Below are 16,057 nucleotides of genomic sequence, written 5' to 3' on the forward strand. Positions count from 1 at the left end.
CCCAAGGGCTTCAAGGAAGCCAGTGGTGCCTAAATCGACCACTGGGAAGATGTCTTCACATTTTAATAAAACATGCTCCATCGTTTCCCTAGCTTTACAGCAGCAAGCACATGCTTCTTCTTCCTTCTTATATCTCGCTTTATAGATGCGTGTTCGAAGGCATCCCGATCTCGCTTCTAAAAGTAGTGAGCTTCCCTTTGAGTTATCATAAGTCGTTTCTTTCCTGATTTCGGTTTTTCCTCTTAAGTAGTTACTCATGGCAGGTTTCTTTGACATTGCCGCCACCCATGAGATTATTTCAGTCTGTCTGACTTTCGGCTTGACGTTCTTTGTTGCTGTGTTGCTCACCCTAAAGGCCGCGTAGTTGCTGGTAAGCTTCCTAGTTCTTTTCCTCCACTGTGAATCAATGTTTTTCCTGTACAGATACCTCAACACTCTCCCAGCCCATTTACTTTCTTTCACATTCCTCACTCGTTCTTCATAATCAATTTTGCTGCAAGCTTCGCTCACTTCAAAACTAGTCCAGCACATAACATCCTGCACAGCTTCATTTGTAGTCTTCCCGTGAGCGCCCAATGCAAGGCGTCCCACTGACCTTTGGCTGCCATGGAGTCCGGATTGTACCCCTGATTTCAAGCAAACAACCCCATTTCCAAAGCATGTCCTGGAACCATTACATCTTCCCACATACCCCAGAGCACCTCATACCTATTGTATCGCCATAGCGCTCTGTGCTTCATTACGGCTGCATTTTCCCCCTTCTCTGTTATTGTTTTTTTCCTGTGTTTCCATATATATATTGCCTTCGTTTATCCATATACCAAGGTATTTATATTCTGTTACCCGAGGTATTTCCTGGCCCTGTATCTCCACTGTCTGTTCACTGTTCTCATTCAATACCATAACACCTGATTTTCTAACGCTAAATTTCAAACCTAAACTGTTGCCGTCCTGTCCACAGATATTAGCAAGACGTTGTAAATCATTTTGCTTATTAGCTAGCAACAGAATGTCGTCCGCATAAAGTAAACCTGGAAGCTGCTACTCTACTACTGTACGCGCCTGTTTGTATGAGATGTTAAACCCGATATTGCTTCCTTCTAGCGCCCTCTCCATCCTCACCATATGCATCATAGACAGCAGTGGGGATAGAGGGCACCCTTGCCACAGTCCTTTGTTGATATCAACTTTCTCCTCGCACCTCATCCCTTCCCATTCTCTGTCTTGGCTCGGTACCGCCGTCGGTCGGGTACCGTTTTGCTCACCGATGGCAGCAAAGTATGGGGTATGCAACGTCACTACTCCCCCGTTTTGGGTGGCAGGAGATTTGAATTTCGAAAAAGGCATCCGGACCATTAAGATGCAATTTTCTCCTAAACTAATACCTTTCTTGGCGCGAAACGAGCGTTCCAAGGTTTCTGAAATGGTATTTAAACAATCCACGTCGACTTAGTATTTGCTTTTAGTGTCCCTTTAAGGAACACATACTTTATCTCGTGACAATTGTCCCTTCCCATGCTTGTTATGCTTAGCTGCGTAACATTTCTGCATTGAGGCGAAGCTAGCTTTCAAAGACTGGCATTACGCAACGCGCTGTGCAATCGCAAAGATTACAAAGGCGGAGTCGGTGCCATCGGTGACAGTGGCGAATTCTTTCAATGAAACAAAAACACGGCAGCGCACGGCAAGAAGCTTAATAGGGAATATAGAAGCAGCTAGGCCTAACGTTGCCGCGGTGGTTGCTACGGCTGCTAGCGGATCTGCGTGCGAGAGCGCCGGTTCGAGGCAGCGAGATAATCAAAATTGCGGCGGTGGTGACTTTTGCTAATGCTATTTCACACCTGCAGTCACGGCAATTTACACTGACTTTATGGTGTACGTGGTGTTGGCGCGAAGCCGTCCGAATATCGGGCGTGTCCGAAAAATCGGGCGTCTGGAAAATCGGTCGTCAACTACACAGCCAATACATGGGGCCGACGATGTGGCATCAATGACGATTCGTTGTGATTCCTCTGTTACTGGAGTCAGCATTAACGCGACTCTCTTTGCTTTTGAATAAAACAACAGCTAATTTTCCCTGACAGAAGCACACAGTCCCTGAGGTTTCCCCGGAGTATTTCCAGACTATTCTAATTTCCTTATATAAGTTCACGCCCGGTTTCCCCAGTTGGTGGACACCCTGTTTGATGCTCCACATATTATTGATGGCGGTTGGTCAATAGCAAAAAAAAAGTACTTAATAATGAACAGCTGTGTGAATTCGGCCCCTGAGACGCTATTCAGGAAGAGTTCTTAAAGGGGCCCGAAACATATTTCGAACGTAGTACGAAAGCGCTACCCATCTGCACAAGAGGCTCCTTTGAGCATGTGAGCTAAATATTACTGCACTACATGCAGTAGGGCATTTACAATCTCAGGTCAAAAGCACCGCAAAAAATTGCTTGCTCTCGCTTCCGGAATGTCGTTATGCAGCGTTATCCCAAGCAGCTGGACCTACCAAAGTCTATTGGCTGATTTCGTGATCGTGAAGACTGCGAATAATACTCTGCTCTCGGCTTTTTTAACCAATAGTTCAGTCGCTAAACAAAGCCTCATTTATAATACAAATTACCGTGAATTTGTGACAGCATTTGACAGATTCAAGGAGACTGAGCATTATTTGTTGCAGGGTCCTTTACTGGCTGCAGAGTGCAATTTTTAGTTTGAAGCGTGTCAGCATCGAGGCGTCCCACAATGTTGTTTCTGCGAAGGCACTGAGCATTCAGGAGGGAGGTGCTCCCGCTCCCGCATGAGTTCATAATTGATGCGGACTTAGATTGTGATTGGCAACGCTTAGCTGATTCATTTCGGGGCGTTGTGCCATGCGAGTGGGCGCACCGGCGCGGCATCGTGCACTAGATGGCTCGCAGCAGGCAGTGCCCGATCTCGGAGGCCGTGCTCCCACACTTCAGCTTGCGTTCTGCGCCACATCGCTGTGCACGTCGCCTTGTCCGCCCGTCTGACGATGCGCCTTGAATGAGGACACAGTGAACGAGGCACGCACAAATTATAAGTTCCTTAAACCCTGTTGAAAGGCGACGCTGGGGTAGGACTGCCCGCAATGCCAGCTAGGTCCGCCAACATCCAATAACATCTTCATCCATACTCGTAATTCCCAAATTTGAAGTGTTGCTGGTAAATATTTAAAGGACTGCATATTATTATAACTGCTACTGTACCTTGAGTTTGCGCGTTCAACTAGATTTCTTTTGTAGAGAATCTCGTAACCAAAAACGGTGACAGGAATGTCTAATACTTACAAAGAATGCTCGCAGAAAGACTAAACTATTACGTAACAGAGCACCATTGTTCTCACTTACAATGATTTGCAAATGAAGACTTTCTTAGTACATGCTGAATAACAAATCTCGTATAATTAACACTTTGGCAGCGTAACATATGTTATCGCAACTGCACATACGAAATTTTATCCAGCTTTAGAAAATTATGATACCATTTAAAATTCAACCCAATGTTATTTCCGTCGCAAACATTTTGTGCAACAATTTGACGTTTGTGTTTATTTGTCACATTGCACTGAACTTTTCTAGCACCAGACCAAAGAGAAAGTTCAGTTAACCTGGCTCACGCTTTTTCTTCTAATAAGTCTCTATTTGAAGCTAATGGCGAAACCCATTCTTTCTATGCAGCTGGGTCTATGTATATGCTGCCGTGCATGGATCAGTACGACTCGACTCTGACGACAGCTTCCTTCATGTCTGTGGACAATTTCTTCTTCTTGAGGCACGTGAGGCACCTGTGACATGCTTGTCTGAAACCCCTGCAAAAAAAAGAAAAGCAAAAAAGTTTCTAGGAATATTTACTTTTGTCTGCTCACTCCAGTTTCCTAAAAGAAATATATAGCTCTCTTACATGGACACAACACAAAACGGAGTTGAAAATTTTGTTTGGTATAGGTACTATATGTTTGGATGTGAAAACGCTACTGTAACTACTTCTCTGTAAAATCATTCGCGCTCCAATTCATCTTTTTTTTTTGCTTATGGACATGGACAGAATCACGGTGACAATTCTTGAAAGACGCAGAGATTGTTCCGAAATCTTGGAAAGAGTGTCTAATGTCTGCAACAGTGGATTCATGACAGAACTTTTCTGAATATATATTCTAGATTGTGGTTGTTCTTTTGTTCTGACCCCGTCTCACCATATAGTAAGGGCGCTATGTGAGTGTTACTTTGTTGTAGTCTTCACGTTCTTTCAGTTTACCCCCTGCAATAATCGCACGTTATGAGCATATCTGTTTTGCGTCATTGCCTAGGCCTTTCTTGCACTGTGTGCGGTATATGTAACTACGACAGGTATCCTAATGTTCCTCCAACCATGAGCAGATGTGGCACTCATTATACCGCTTTAATGTTCATAGTTACGGTACAAAAGTTGAATGATGTAACCTTTCGGTATGTTCTCCGTGGGAAACATGCACACGAAAACTTGCTCCCTTTCAGAGCTAGAGCGAAGAACCCTAAGATCACTGCATTATTGTGGACGCAAGGCAGCTCCCGTAAGCCTGCAGAAAACGTTTTAATTTTCTACAAATCTTTCAGGTGCTTTTTTGTTGATTCAAAAAGTGCTCCCTTACACAGATATGCGTTCTCATGTGTGTATTGCCTGTTTTGTCTTTCATGCGCTCGGAATGCAGCGCCAAGTCAGAGGCGTTCGCACAGGTCAGTCGCCCTCAGGAAACACAAAGGCGCCTTCACAGCTTCGTGGGCCGACGAGCGATGAGCACGCAGCTCAAGTATAGCGCCTGCACGGACGAATATACTACGCAAATGCGAGATAATATGTATAGTATGCAACCGATAACTACTTCTGCCAGGTCACCACTATATTAAACGTCGCGGGTTGTTGACAGCTGAAGAAAAAAGGCCTATCCAGGAAGAGCATTTTCATCATACGTCTTCTGGCACCTTACCGGTGCACTTACTCCGAGGCTCTCTATTCGCAGCGGGTACCTGCTGTTCTACACACTCAGCGGCGTCAAGAACGGAAGAGGAGTCGTAGCTGTCATTATCATCGCGGTTCGACGTTGGTACAGGTAGGTGCCATTAGTATTGCACCATTAGTACAAACGCTAAACACGTGCTGCAAAAGCTCCGTTTGCCTTCATAACTGCTGGTGCACCACGGGCAGTGGCGCTCAGGTCATTCGTAGTTACGCTGCCGAAACTGAAACTCACCAAAGGCAGTCGTTTTAAAATGGCCGCGAAGCCCGTTTACAGAGGCACGCATAGGCGCAAAATTGCACGATGATTGTAAAGGCTTGATTATGAATGCAAGAAAGAAACTAGCGATTAAAGGCCTGCCAGAGCCAGATAGTGTTTGAAATGTCGCTCCTGGCATTCAATGGAGTCGCAACATAGTAGCCAGAAAAAGTGCGCGCGTAGTGCAAAATCAAAATTTTCGGTACACATACGTGTCAGATCGTGCGTTTGCATGTAATATAAGTTGTATCTATTTCTATACAGGCTGTCATTGTGGTATTTCCTAGGTGTTTATTAGCCTCTCTCAATGACCCCGTTTTTTATAGTGTTTGTCACGTCTAAGTCATTTGCTGACACTGCATGGTATTGAGGCGCCAATTACTCAGTTCTTGAGTTTTCTATAGGAGGAGTTGAACCAACACACTTACAGTGAAGAAGGGAGCGAAAAAGAAATAAAACGGCTGCGGCGGCAATAGTCAGGGTGAAGGTGCGATACTCCGCACCGTTGTGCACACGGGAATAATACAAATACTCATAGTCCAATAAGTAGAAGCATACATCATCATCAGCAGCAGCAGCATCAGCTTCATCATCATTATCATTATCATCATCGTCATCAGCCTGGTTACGCCCAATGCAGGGCAAAGGCATCTCCTGCACTTCTACTACCCCTTTCCTTCCCTCCGCTCTCTCCCTGTTATCTTTGTTTTCCCCCTTTCCCGTTCCCCCGGTGTAGGGTAGCCAACCGGACGTGATTCTGGTTAACCTCCCTACCTTCTTCTTATCTCTATCCCTCCCTCTCCTACTACCCCAGTCATGTACTAAGTGTCGCCATGTAGTCCCTGCAAACTTCTTAATCTCATCCGCCCACCTAACTTTCTGCCGCCCCCTGCTACGCTTCCCTTTCCTTGGAATCCAGTCCGTAACCCTTAATGACCATAGGTTATCTTCCCTCCTCATTAGATGTCCTGCCCATGCCCATTTCTTTTTCTTGATTTCAACTAAGATGTCATTCACTCGCGTTTGTACCCTCACCCAATCTGCTCTTTTCTTATCCCTTAACGTTATACCTATCAATCTTCTTTCCATAGCTCGTTGCGTCGTCCTCAACACTCAACGATCCAAAACACCAGTGCAGTCTCAAAGCCACCGTTCCACTTAGCATAAAAGCAGTGCTGTAGCCGCACAGAATGATGTCAGCACTTCCTTTTGTTTAAGGTTTATTAAACCGTGTCGAAAAAATCAACGAATTCACTCGGTAACCTTGATAACCTAACGTACATGAACAAAAGGTTCGGTGGTGGATGCACTTATTTCTGCCTGAATGTCTCATGGAGTCGCATGTATACACCTCAGTAAAATCGGCAGTATACGATATTTTGTTTCATTCCTCTGCCCGTTCTATACCGCCTTGCTTTCTTTCTACCTACAGGTAGAAAGAAAGTCCAATAAGTACAGGCTGCCAGGCAGAACTTTGCCGCGAGTTTCACTGCCTTACGCGTACCGCATGTAACTCTTTCCGTTCAGCTTGCTGTAGATAGAATAATGCTCAGTTCATTTTGTGAAAAGTTTATTAAAAACACGCGTTCAACACCAAATGGTTTCGGCTCGCTTCCCCTATGACACGGCTCGTTGACGTAAAGAAAGGGGGTTAACCAAGGGGCCCGATTTTTTTATTGATCGTATCATGAGTAGCCAACAAAGACAACAAGGACAACACAGGGGGAATTAATTCCACTTAGTAATTGAAATGAAGAAATTTTAAATTAATGGAATGGACAGTGGATGAAAAACTTACCGCAGATAGGGAACGATCCCACGTCTTTCTAGTTCTTACATGACGAGGGTCTCGATTCCGGCAACAATGATGCCTGCAGGTAGCATGCTGGGGTTATTAACCAGTTGCCTACACCCAGGCAGATCACGTACTCGTGACTCCTGCGGCAGAAAGGATGCCGCCGCTAAGGTTTGTGAATGGTGGCACTAGCTAACACTCTCAGGGTTAGTTCTAGCAGTAACACATAAATATCCCAAGAAGTGGATGGGAAGACGGCGCCGCGGTAGCTCAATTGGTAGAGCGTCTCACGCGTAATGCGAAAGACGCAGGATCGTTCCCCACCTGCGGAAAGTTGTTTTTCCATCCACTTTCAATTCCTATAATTTATAATTTCAGTTAGTAAGTACAAGTAATTTCCCCTGTGTGGTGTCTTTGTTTGTTGGCTACTCATGGTTCCTTGAGGTGTGACTTTCAAGAACGTTGCGGTGCTGCATGTGTAAGCTACGACGGTTGTGATGGGAGAGTCGACCCACCTTCAACATGGTGAACAGCGCTAACTACGAGACAAATGATACAAGCAGAGCAAATACGCCGTTCGCTATGCTGGCCGCGTGGATCCTGCGAACTCGTGCCATTAATAAAGCAGCTGCGTCTTCATTCGCGCAGCAAGTCCCATGCTTGTTTGTTTTTCGCACTGCCTTTCGTCTTACGTCTTACGCTCGTGGACACGCCTCTTAAGGCAGTTAGGTGCGAGGCGGTGAGCCGATGCTGTCTGAAGAAATATGCAACGGTTACGCCGTTGAAGCGTTGCGGAAGCGCTGTAGAGGGCTCTCCAAGGAGTTACGCTCGTTACACCTCGCGTTGTCTGAGTAATATTGGTTAATGGATCATAAAACTTGCCTGAATGGCCAGCCGTCACCTAACCCATATCAGAATAGTGTGTCTAGATACTAGAGTGTAATTTAGCTCCGGAGGCAAGGTAGCACGTCCAACAGAGAGTTTATATATATATATATATATATATATATATATATATATATATATATATATATATATATATATATATATATATATATATATATATATATATATATAGTCCATCGCATTTCGCAAGGCAATCAACCACGCTGCAGAGTTGAGATATTGTATGAATGCAATTTACTAGATGATGTTCTGTCGCCTCCCCCTTTGCCACTTGGGCAATCAAGCTGCACTTGAAGTTAACTTAATTTATAAGTCGCATACTACATCATTATAGAGAAGGACGTTGCAGAGCCCATAGCGGAAAATGAACCTCCTATCACAAAATGTGTATCATACAAAAAATTTTGTAGCTCAGCAGAAGGGGCAATGTAATCGTATAGCGTAAAGCGTACAAATATAGAAGTATAGTTGTATTTCATGGCGATTTCAACACAGTTGTTTACCTAATTATCAGCGTTGCGACCATCCGTTGTTTCTTTCGTGAGTTTTTTAATGTTCTTTTTAGTATAGCTTGATACTACGAACTCGTTAAGCGCACCATTGTTAAAAAGTAATAGAAACTGCCATTCGCCCATGTAGGCCCTGCGAATGAAAAGTATCATGCAGATACAAATTCATCTGGGCGCACATTCACAAAAATGTCCTTACGCTACGTCTATTCGTAAGATAGCAGATTTCAGCCAATGGCTATATAATGGACATATCAATAGCGAAGGGTAATAATATGTCAATGGCAAATAACACTGACAAAGTGCTCAATCAACAAAAGATCGAGCTCCTTGGATCCACTTAGCTCCGCGCTCAGGCATGCGCCTTAACTTGAAGGCCATGCTTGACTTGATCTAGATCACGTTTGACGTGAACACGCCGAAGGAAACGCAATGAGCGTTTTGTTCACGTTCACGCAGGCGTCATCTAGATCACGTAAGCTAGGGCTCCAAGTTCGGGCTTCAAGTTCGGGCTTCTCGCTCATTACGAGCTTTGTGAATTTTGTCCCGGAATTTCTTTCCTCCAGCCATTTCCTGTACTCAAAGTTTACGCCAACTCTTTTCGCCCCGCCATGACAGACTTGTGTTGCCCCTGGTGTTCGTGGCATGCTGTTTCTCGCTACTGCCATTGTTTACTACGGGACCAACCACTAGCGTCGTTTACGACAAGTTCTACGAAGACGTCTCCAGCTACTGGTGGGCTCTTGTCTTCAACATCCGCAACATGTATGAAGAGCTCACATTCGTACGTATACCAGTGTCCTGAAAGGGGCAGGCGGCTGACCGCCACTAGAAAAACTGTTACTGCAAGGGTAATTTTTTTTGTGTCTGCCATGCATTATTATGCGTACGGTGTTTGTTTCCAATGATGAAGGCTCGCATGCCTAGGGAAAAGAGGAGAAAACGGTAGGGCTGGTATGTCCAGACGCGTGGATGAGCAATAGAGAGGTTGTAAAGTACGGGATGGTCGCCACCCAGGTTTGGCGGGCATCCAGATAGTCACGGCTAATCACTGGCCTAGATGAGTACGGCTCAATATATCCCCCTCCCTTCGGCTGAGGGCACCTCAGCCGAAGGAAGGGGGATGCATAGAGCCAGTATGTAAAATATTTGCTGTATGGAGCATTCGGTCTCGGTACCAGTCGGTACAGAGTGAGGCGCATAGACGTGTTCACATCCTAGTCGTTATGAATAGGGTTGAGCGTTGTCGGTATAACGAAGAAGCTTTCTTTGCCTCTTCCGCCAACGTTTCGAATCCTGGCTACTGCCCTACTGGCTGCTGGCTATTGCCTTGCACAGTTGCCTAGTACGGACATACTAAAGACCAGTGCTGAATATAGCGTAACCGAGTTGACCCGGTGTGGCACATGATGTACGTAAGCGCGAACGTGAGCTCCACCACAAACACACCGTCGTCGTCCTTCCGTCGTGGTCACTTCACAGCCTTCATTCCGTGATGATCGTTCCTTTGTCGTGATGCCGTCCTTATCGTACCGCCGTCTTCGCTATGTCTTATTCGCCACTGCGTTGTCACATTTTAGTCATCACGCCGCCTCCTTCACCCTGTCATCATTATTCCGTCGTTGTCGCTCCTTCGTGGCCATTCCATCATTATTTCGGCGTCGTGGTCACGTTGTTCTAACCATGAACTAGTCGCCATTTAGCAGTCATCATACCTTCGACGCCATACTGTTGTCATCACGCCGTCGTAATCATGCCGTCATTCCATCGTCTTCATGTTGTCGTCATTTTGCCGTCGTCATACAGTCGTCGTTGTGAATTCGTGGTCATGCCATTATCGTCATACCGTCATAGTCATCCCATTGTCGCCATGCCGCTGTCGTCACGCTGTCGTCACGCTGTCGTCATCATACAATCACAGTCATTCCAATGTCGTACCACTGTTATCATAGTGTCGCCATACCATCATCGTCACACTAATAAACAAGCTGTTTGCGGTATTATTGCTTGTTAATTCTTCGGTTTCTTGCTGCTATAACTATTGTGTAAGGTTGTGCTCTTCCTTCTTTTCTATATAGTGTTGTAATATCCGCTCGCTTAGTACTCAAGTCTTGGAGGCTGTGAGATAAGTAAATAAATGCCGTCGTCGTCCTACAGTCGCAGCCATGCCGACGTGATTTTCCATTGTCCGCATTATGTCTTAGCCATTCCAGTCTCACCATTTCATTGTCGTTATGTCGTAGTCGTCCCGACAACGTCGTCATAGAGTCGCCATCATCGTAGTTGTTCTATCGTTGTCATGCCATTGACGCGTCTTCGTCGTCACGCCGTCTTGTGTTACCGTTGTCGTCATTCAATCCTCGTTGTATCTTCGTCGGCGTGAGTGTGATCCACAGTACAGTTTGTTCGTGTGTTGGGTACTTGTAAATGGTCGATAAATAAAAACAACTTTTTCGCGAATGCCAATAGAAGCTTCGCTTAAGCTAATCCCCACGGCAAATAGTATACCCATATTTTGTTTCTACAAAGCTCGCCGTACATGGTTCGGTCGTTATATCCACCTAAAAATTCCGTCTTTTCTATGAATACATGCTTTTAAGTAAAACTTTCCCCTGTTTTCCTTTTTTATTGACATGTTCTTGCGTCAACTTATCAGCTTTCTTTCGATGACTATATGGTTTACTTTTTTATGTTAAAACAAATTCTACAAGTGCAGATCTTGCTCCTGAAAACTCTAGTTATCTCCAACACGCATAATAACGGTTTGAAAACGCTATCTAGCAAGGGCACAATGCCATACAGTGGTCAAGGAGAAATGAAAAGTGCATGCAATTGGTATTCGAACACACAATATAATGATGCTTCATTATTAACACTATGAGGCCAGAAAGCGCCAAATCATAGAGAAGAAACGCTGCAGAAACCATCTATGATTGTTGTGAAGAGAGAGATAACTCATAAGGGAAAGGCAGGGAGGTTAACCAGGCTGAGCCCGGTAGGCTACCCTGCACTGGGGAAGCGGGAAAGGGGATTGAAAGAGGGGAAGGAAGAAAGAAGGTCACATCTCCACTGTTACGCACACAAGCGCGCACCACTGAGTCAGTCACAGGTGGTCATACAGGATGGTGCATTTCAAGAAAAGCACAAGCGCCTTTTTGACCTTGCACGTAGGAGACGCACGAGGTCACAGCCCCAAGATCGTCTCCTCTGAGAGAGAGGACGGTTGTCTAAGTACTCCAAAGCTGTACGAAGGGCACTCCTCTCGTCTTTGTATGCAGGGCAGTCACGCAGGAAATGTTCGGTCATTTCTTCGACACCAAATCTGCTGCATTTGGGACTGTCCGCCATTCCAATTAGGAGTGAGTAGAGGTTTGTGAAAGAAACACCTATTCGCAAGCGGCACAGTACCGTTTATTCCCGTAGGTTACAATCCGGTAAAAGTTCTAATGTCGTATGCAGGTCCATAGCATATAGGCCCCGGTTATTGAACTCCGGTGTGTTCCATTTTCTTCCAGTAGCAGTTTGGCGAAGACCGCTGAGGTGCCATGCTGCATCTGTTCTCGACAATGGTATCGAGTTGCTTTCACGGCACTTTCATTGCCAGCAATGCCCGGGTAGCCACTGAAATAGAATGGCGTGGCCTCTGTCCACTGCTTGGTGGTAGCGTATCTGTATCTCTGCTGCCAATTGTTCATGTGGGCTGTGGCCCAGAGATGATAAGAGTGATTGCAACGCTGCCTTTGAATCACAAAATACAGCCTAGTGATTTTGTGGTTGTTGCTGCACATATAGCACTGCGCTGCGTAGGGCGGAAAGTTCGGATCCTGTCGATGTTGTGACATGGCTGATGTTAAACTTCTTGCAGATTGACATCGACGGAAATTGACTACCGCACCAGTAGGTATGGTTAGAGTCGGAGAGCCATCGGTATAAACGTGAACTCGATTGGTGTATGAATTGTGCAATAGGTGTAGAGCGGCTTGATTGAGGGCACAACTTGGCAAGTAGGACTTTTTTCGAACTCCTGGAATGGAAAGCCGCATTTGTGGCCGCCAGAGAAACCACAAAGGACAAGGTGATCTTGCTGCAGGCGTGAATCGGACAGAAGAGAGGATCAGTATGAGGCTTGTTAGGTTCGACCTGCGGGGGCTGGCGCACTTAGGGGAAGCGACCGTCAAACTTTGCCCGGCCCGCTGCGATGACTCACTTTGTGAAAACAAGAATGCACCTCGTCAACAAGCCGTTGGCGCCGGCATGTCTGATGCGGCGACTCGCTTTGTAAAGACGACAATGCGCCGCGTCCCCAAGCGAGCGGCGCCGGGATGTCCGGACGCAGTCAGCGCACCAAGTATTGTTTGTGGAGTCGCCATCGCCTTCGCGGTTGAATTGGAGCAGGGGAATCCTGGAAGAAGTAGGTTTGGGACGCCGACTTCTCGATGAGAACAAGTCTCTCCCTTCAACAACTTCCTCAGCGTGGATGAGTTGGACGACGGCATGGGCCAGCTACCATCTATTTCATGCTCTACCCCAACCATTACAGGCTACAATGCCCGAAATAGTTGCATCTGGTCCACTTTCCGAGAGGAAAGCAAGGCGTTTAGACTGGAGTCGCGAAAGGTGACGAAGTTGATTTCTAAGGGTGTCTATGACCATATATGTACTGATGGGATGTTCCTTAGCGATGGCAATTGTTGCGGCTGTTGAAGCGCATCGTGGTAGACCCAGACATGTTTTAAGCACTTGAGCTTGCATGCTCTCAAGCACTCTGAGATTTGTCCTCCGGGTGCTTGACAGCACCGGGGTGCTGTAATGCAAGAAACCCATGAAGAGCGCTTTGTACAGTTGAAGCATAGAACGCACAGACGGTCCGCAAGTTTTTCCAGCAATGGCTTTGAAAATATGGCTGATTGAGAGGAGTCTGTTCCTTGGGTAGGATACATGGGGGCCCCAGGAGAGGTCGCGGTCAACAATCATCCCTAAAAATCGATGGGTTTGTACAACATGGGCTGGCCATTAATAGACACCGGGTATCCAGTCATCGATTTTCGCGTGAAGGCGACTAATGTGCATTTTTCTGTTGAAATTCTGAGGCCTTGTCTCTGAAGATAACTACACGTCATAATTGGAACCGAGTAGAACTTGGAGTTGGCTGGGATCGAATGAATACATTGTTGCGCCAAAAAAAAGGAAAATAAAAACTTGGGAGGGAGAGTACGAAACGACAGATTAAGCGCTGAACTTCAATTGATTTTGTTCTCACAGCAGGGCAGGGAGAATGAACAAATGCGCATGCGTACATCAGTTTTGCCTAGAGCGATTACAGTGACGTTTTTAACAGTTGCAACTCGTTTTCAAACAGAAAAACAGACCTATCACTAATACAACTCGTGCCTCTCTTTTATGTGATATGCCTCCAAAAGATATTTTGCTAACGTATCACCAGTCCTGCCAAGTATCTTTATCTCACGCAGTAGTGGCTGGCATCTGCCTTCCAGGCAAACCGTGCTATGCGCAGGTAAATGCGCATTACTTTGTTGATTACAGACAATTCATGATCCCGGGCCATGAATTGATTTTTTGATGACCAAAAAGGAAACTAACCTCGGCTGGCAGAAGTCCTTTTCGTAAGCAGAAAGCGATGAACCTAGACCGACACACTGACTGCACAATATAACACAAACGGTACTCTTCAGTTTGGTGACAGGTGACTTCAGGAGACACATATGGCACTCTTCAGTTTTTAGATCTGTCTTTAGCTTTCGACAAAAACCACGTATGTTGGAAGTATAGCCCACGTGCCCAGAAGGAATTGCTACCGTACGATTCGGCACACTCAAAGTTAGTTAAAAGAGGAATAGCCACTCTGCCTTGAATCTGCTGTCATGAAGTCGTGCCCTCACGCGATGCAGACTAGCTTTGATAGGCGATTGGCGAGGCTACACGCAGCCGGCTACCCGAGCTGGGTCGTTGGGGCGGTGTCAATAACATTGCTCCAGAAAGTAAAGGGAAAAAGGCGTACGCCTAGGCCCGACCAAAAACGCGGTAAACCCGCAGTGGTGCCATACGTCCACGAGCTTTCCCACAACTTGAAGAAAGTCGCTACCAGGTTTGGTGTGCCAGTTGTTTTCTCGGCGCCACGCAAGTTGGCTGGACTGTGTCCGCGAATAAGCCACGTTGACAAAAAGTCAGACAGACAGACGGACAAAGAACTTTAATAGCAAGGTCCTGAGACGTTTTGCCCTAGGGCAGAGCTGCGGGCCGCTCCCACGTGGGGACTGGTAGGCCGAGCCTAACCGCCGCATCGTGGGCTCTCTGGACAGCCCAAGTTTGATGTGCATATTCTGAGCTCCGGATGGCAGAGCTCCATTCTTGTTCTGTGATGCGATGGGGTCCCTGTAACGAGGGGCATCGCCAGAGCATGTGTGCGAGATTGCTAACAGCCCCACAGTCGGGGCAAGTAGAGCTGAAAGCCTCTGGAGTGATCATGTGGAAAAGGGCCAGGTTCGGATAGCACTGCGTCTGAAGCATGCGTAAAGTGGACGCCAGAGGTGTAGCCAGTTTGCAGTGAGGGGGAGGATAAGTCCTCCTACCCAGGTGATAGTGCGTAGTAATTTCGCTGAAAGTAGTGAGAGTGTCCCGAAACTCGAGAACCCCAGAGTCTGAGCTCAATCTTGCTCCCGCGCGGTGGGTTAGTGCGCGCGCTTGGGAGTGGGCAATGTCATTAAGATTGGGAAACGAGTCAAGCTGGGGGTCGAGGTGAGCCGGAAACCACGTGATGGTGTGCGGAGAGATTATCTTGTTCTTGAGAATCTTGTGAGCCTCCTCAGCGATGGATCCTGAAGCGAAAGCCCTGACCACCGATCTCGAATCAGTGAAGATTTGTGATCTGCTGTTGTCTAGGAGTGCTATAGCAACTGCGACCTGCTCCGCTCTGGTTGGTGTTGAGCACTTCAGGGAAGCCGCATTCACTATCTGTCCGTTGTGATCAACGAGGGCAATGGCGAAGTTAGACGACTGTCCATATTGGGCTGCGTCGACAAAACATGCCGAGTAAGGATCGTCTTTGGTACGCTTGAGGAGGGCGAGGGCTCTTACCCTGCGTCTGCCTACGTTGTGTCGAGGATGAACATTACGGGGAAACGGTGCAACTAGTATGTTGTTCCTTTGATTTTCTGATATTTCATATTTCCACTCTTCCATGAGGATAGGGTTGATACCAAGAACTGCCAGGATCTTCTTTCCAGCCGGGGTACAGGATAGACGGGCCAGTTGGGCTGACTGCTGGGCCTCGATTATCTCGTCCAATGTGTTGTGCACTCCTAGTTGCATAAGGAGGTCCGTGCTCGCCCGTAACGGAATGCCTAGTACTTTTTTATACTTTTTCTGATGAGAGTGTTTAATCGTTTCTTCTCGGAGTTATACCAGTTGTGCATGGCTGCCACATAAACTATATGACTCATGAGGAAGGCGTGGAACAACCGAAGGAGGTTGTCTTCCTTTAAGCCTCCACGCCTATTCGAGACTCTGTTGATGAGTCTCATCATGTTCTCAGTCTTGGCTGTGAGCTTGTTGAGCGTAGTATTA

The 16,057-nt window shown here is 46.5% G+C and overlaps 1 protein-coding gene across 1 annotated transcript in view; it reads left to right on the plus strand.

The window, feature by feature from the left end:
* The window catches only part of LOC135914814 (O-acyltransferase like protein-like), a 106,582-nt gene that overhangs the window by 42,946 nt on the left and 47,579 nt on the right, over window positions 1–16,057 (plus strand). The window contains exons 9-11 of the mRNA XM_065447742.2: window positions 3,690–3,783; window positions 5,009–5,098; window positions 9,092–9,257. Coding sequence (XP_065303814.2) covers window positions 3,690–3,783; window positions 5,009–5,098; window positions 9,092–9,257 — 350 coding nt within the window. The remainder of the gene's footprint in view (window positions 1–3,689; window positions 3,784–5,008; window positions 5,099–9,091; window positions 9,258–16,057) is intronic.

This window comes from Dermacentor albipictus, unplaced genomic scaffold (assembly GCF_038994185.2).
Source record: "Dermacentor albipictus isolate Rhodes 1998 colony unplaced genomic scaffold, USDA_Dalb.pri_finalv2 scaffold_25, whole genome shotgun sequence".
Taxonomy (NCBI): domain Eukaryota; kingdom Metazoa; phylum Arthropoda; class Arachnida; order Ixodida; family Ixodidae; genus Dermacentor; species Dermacentor albipictus.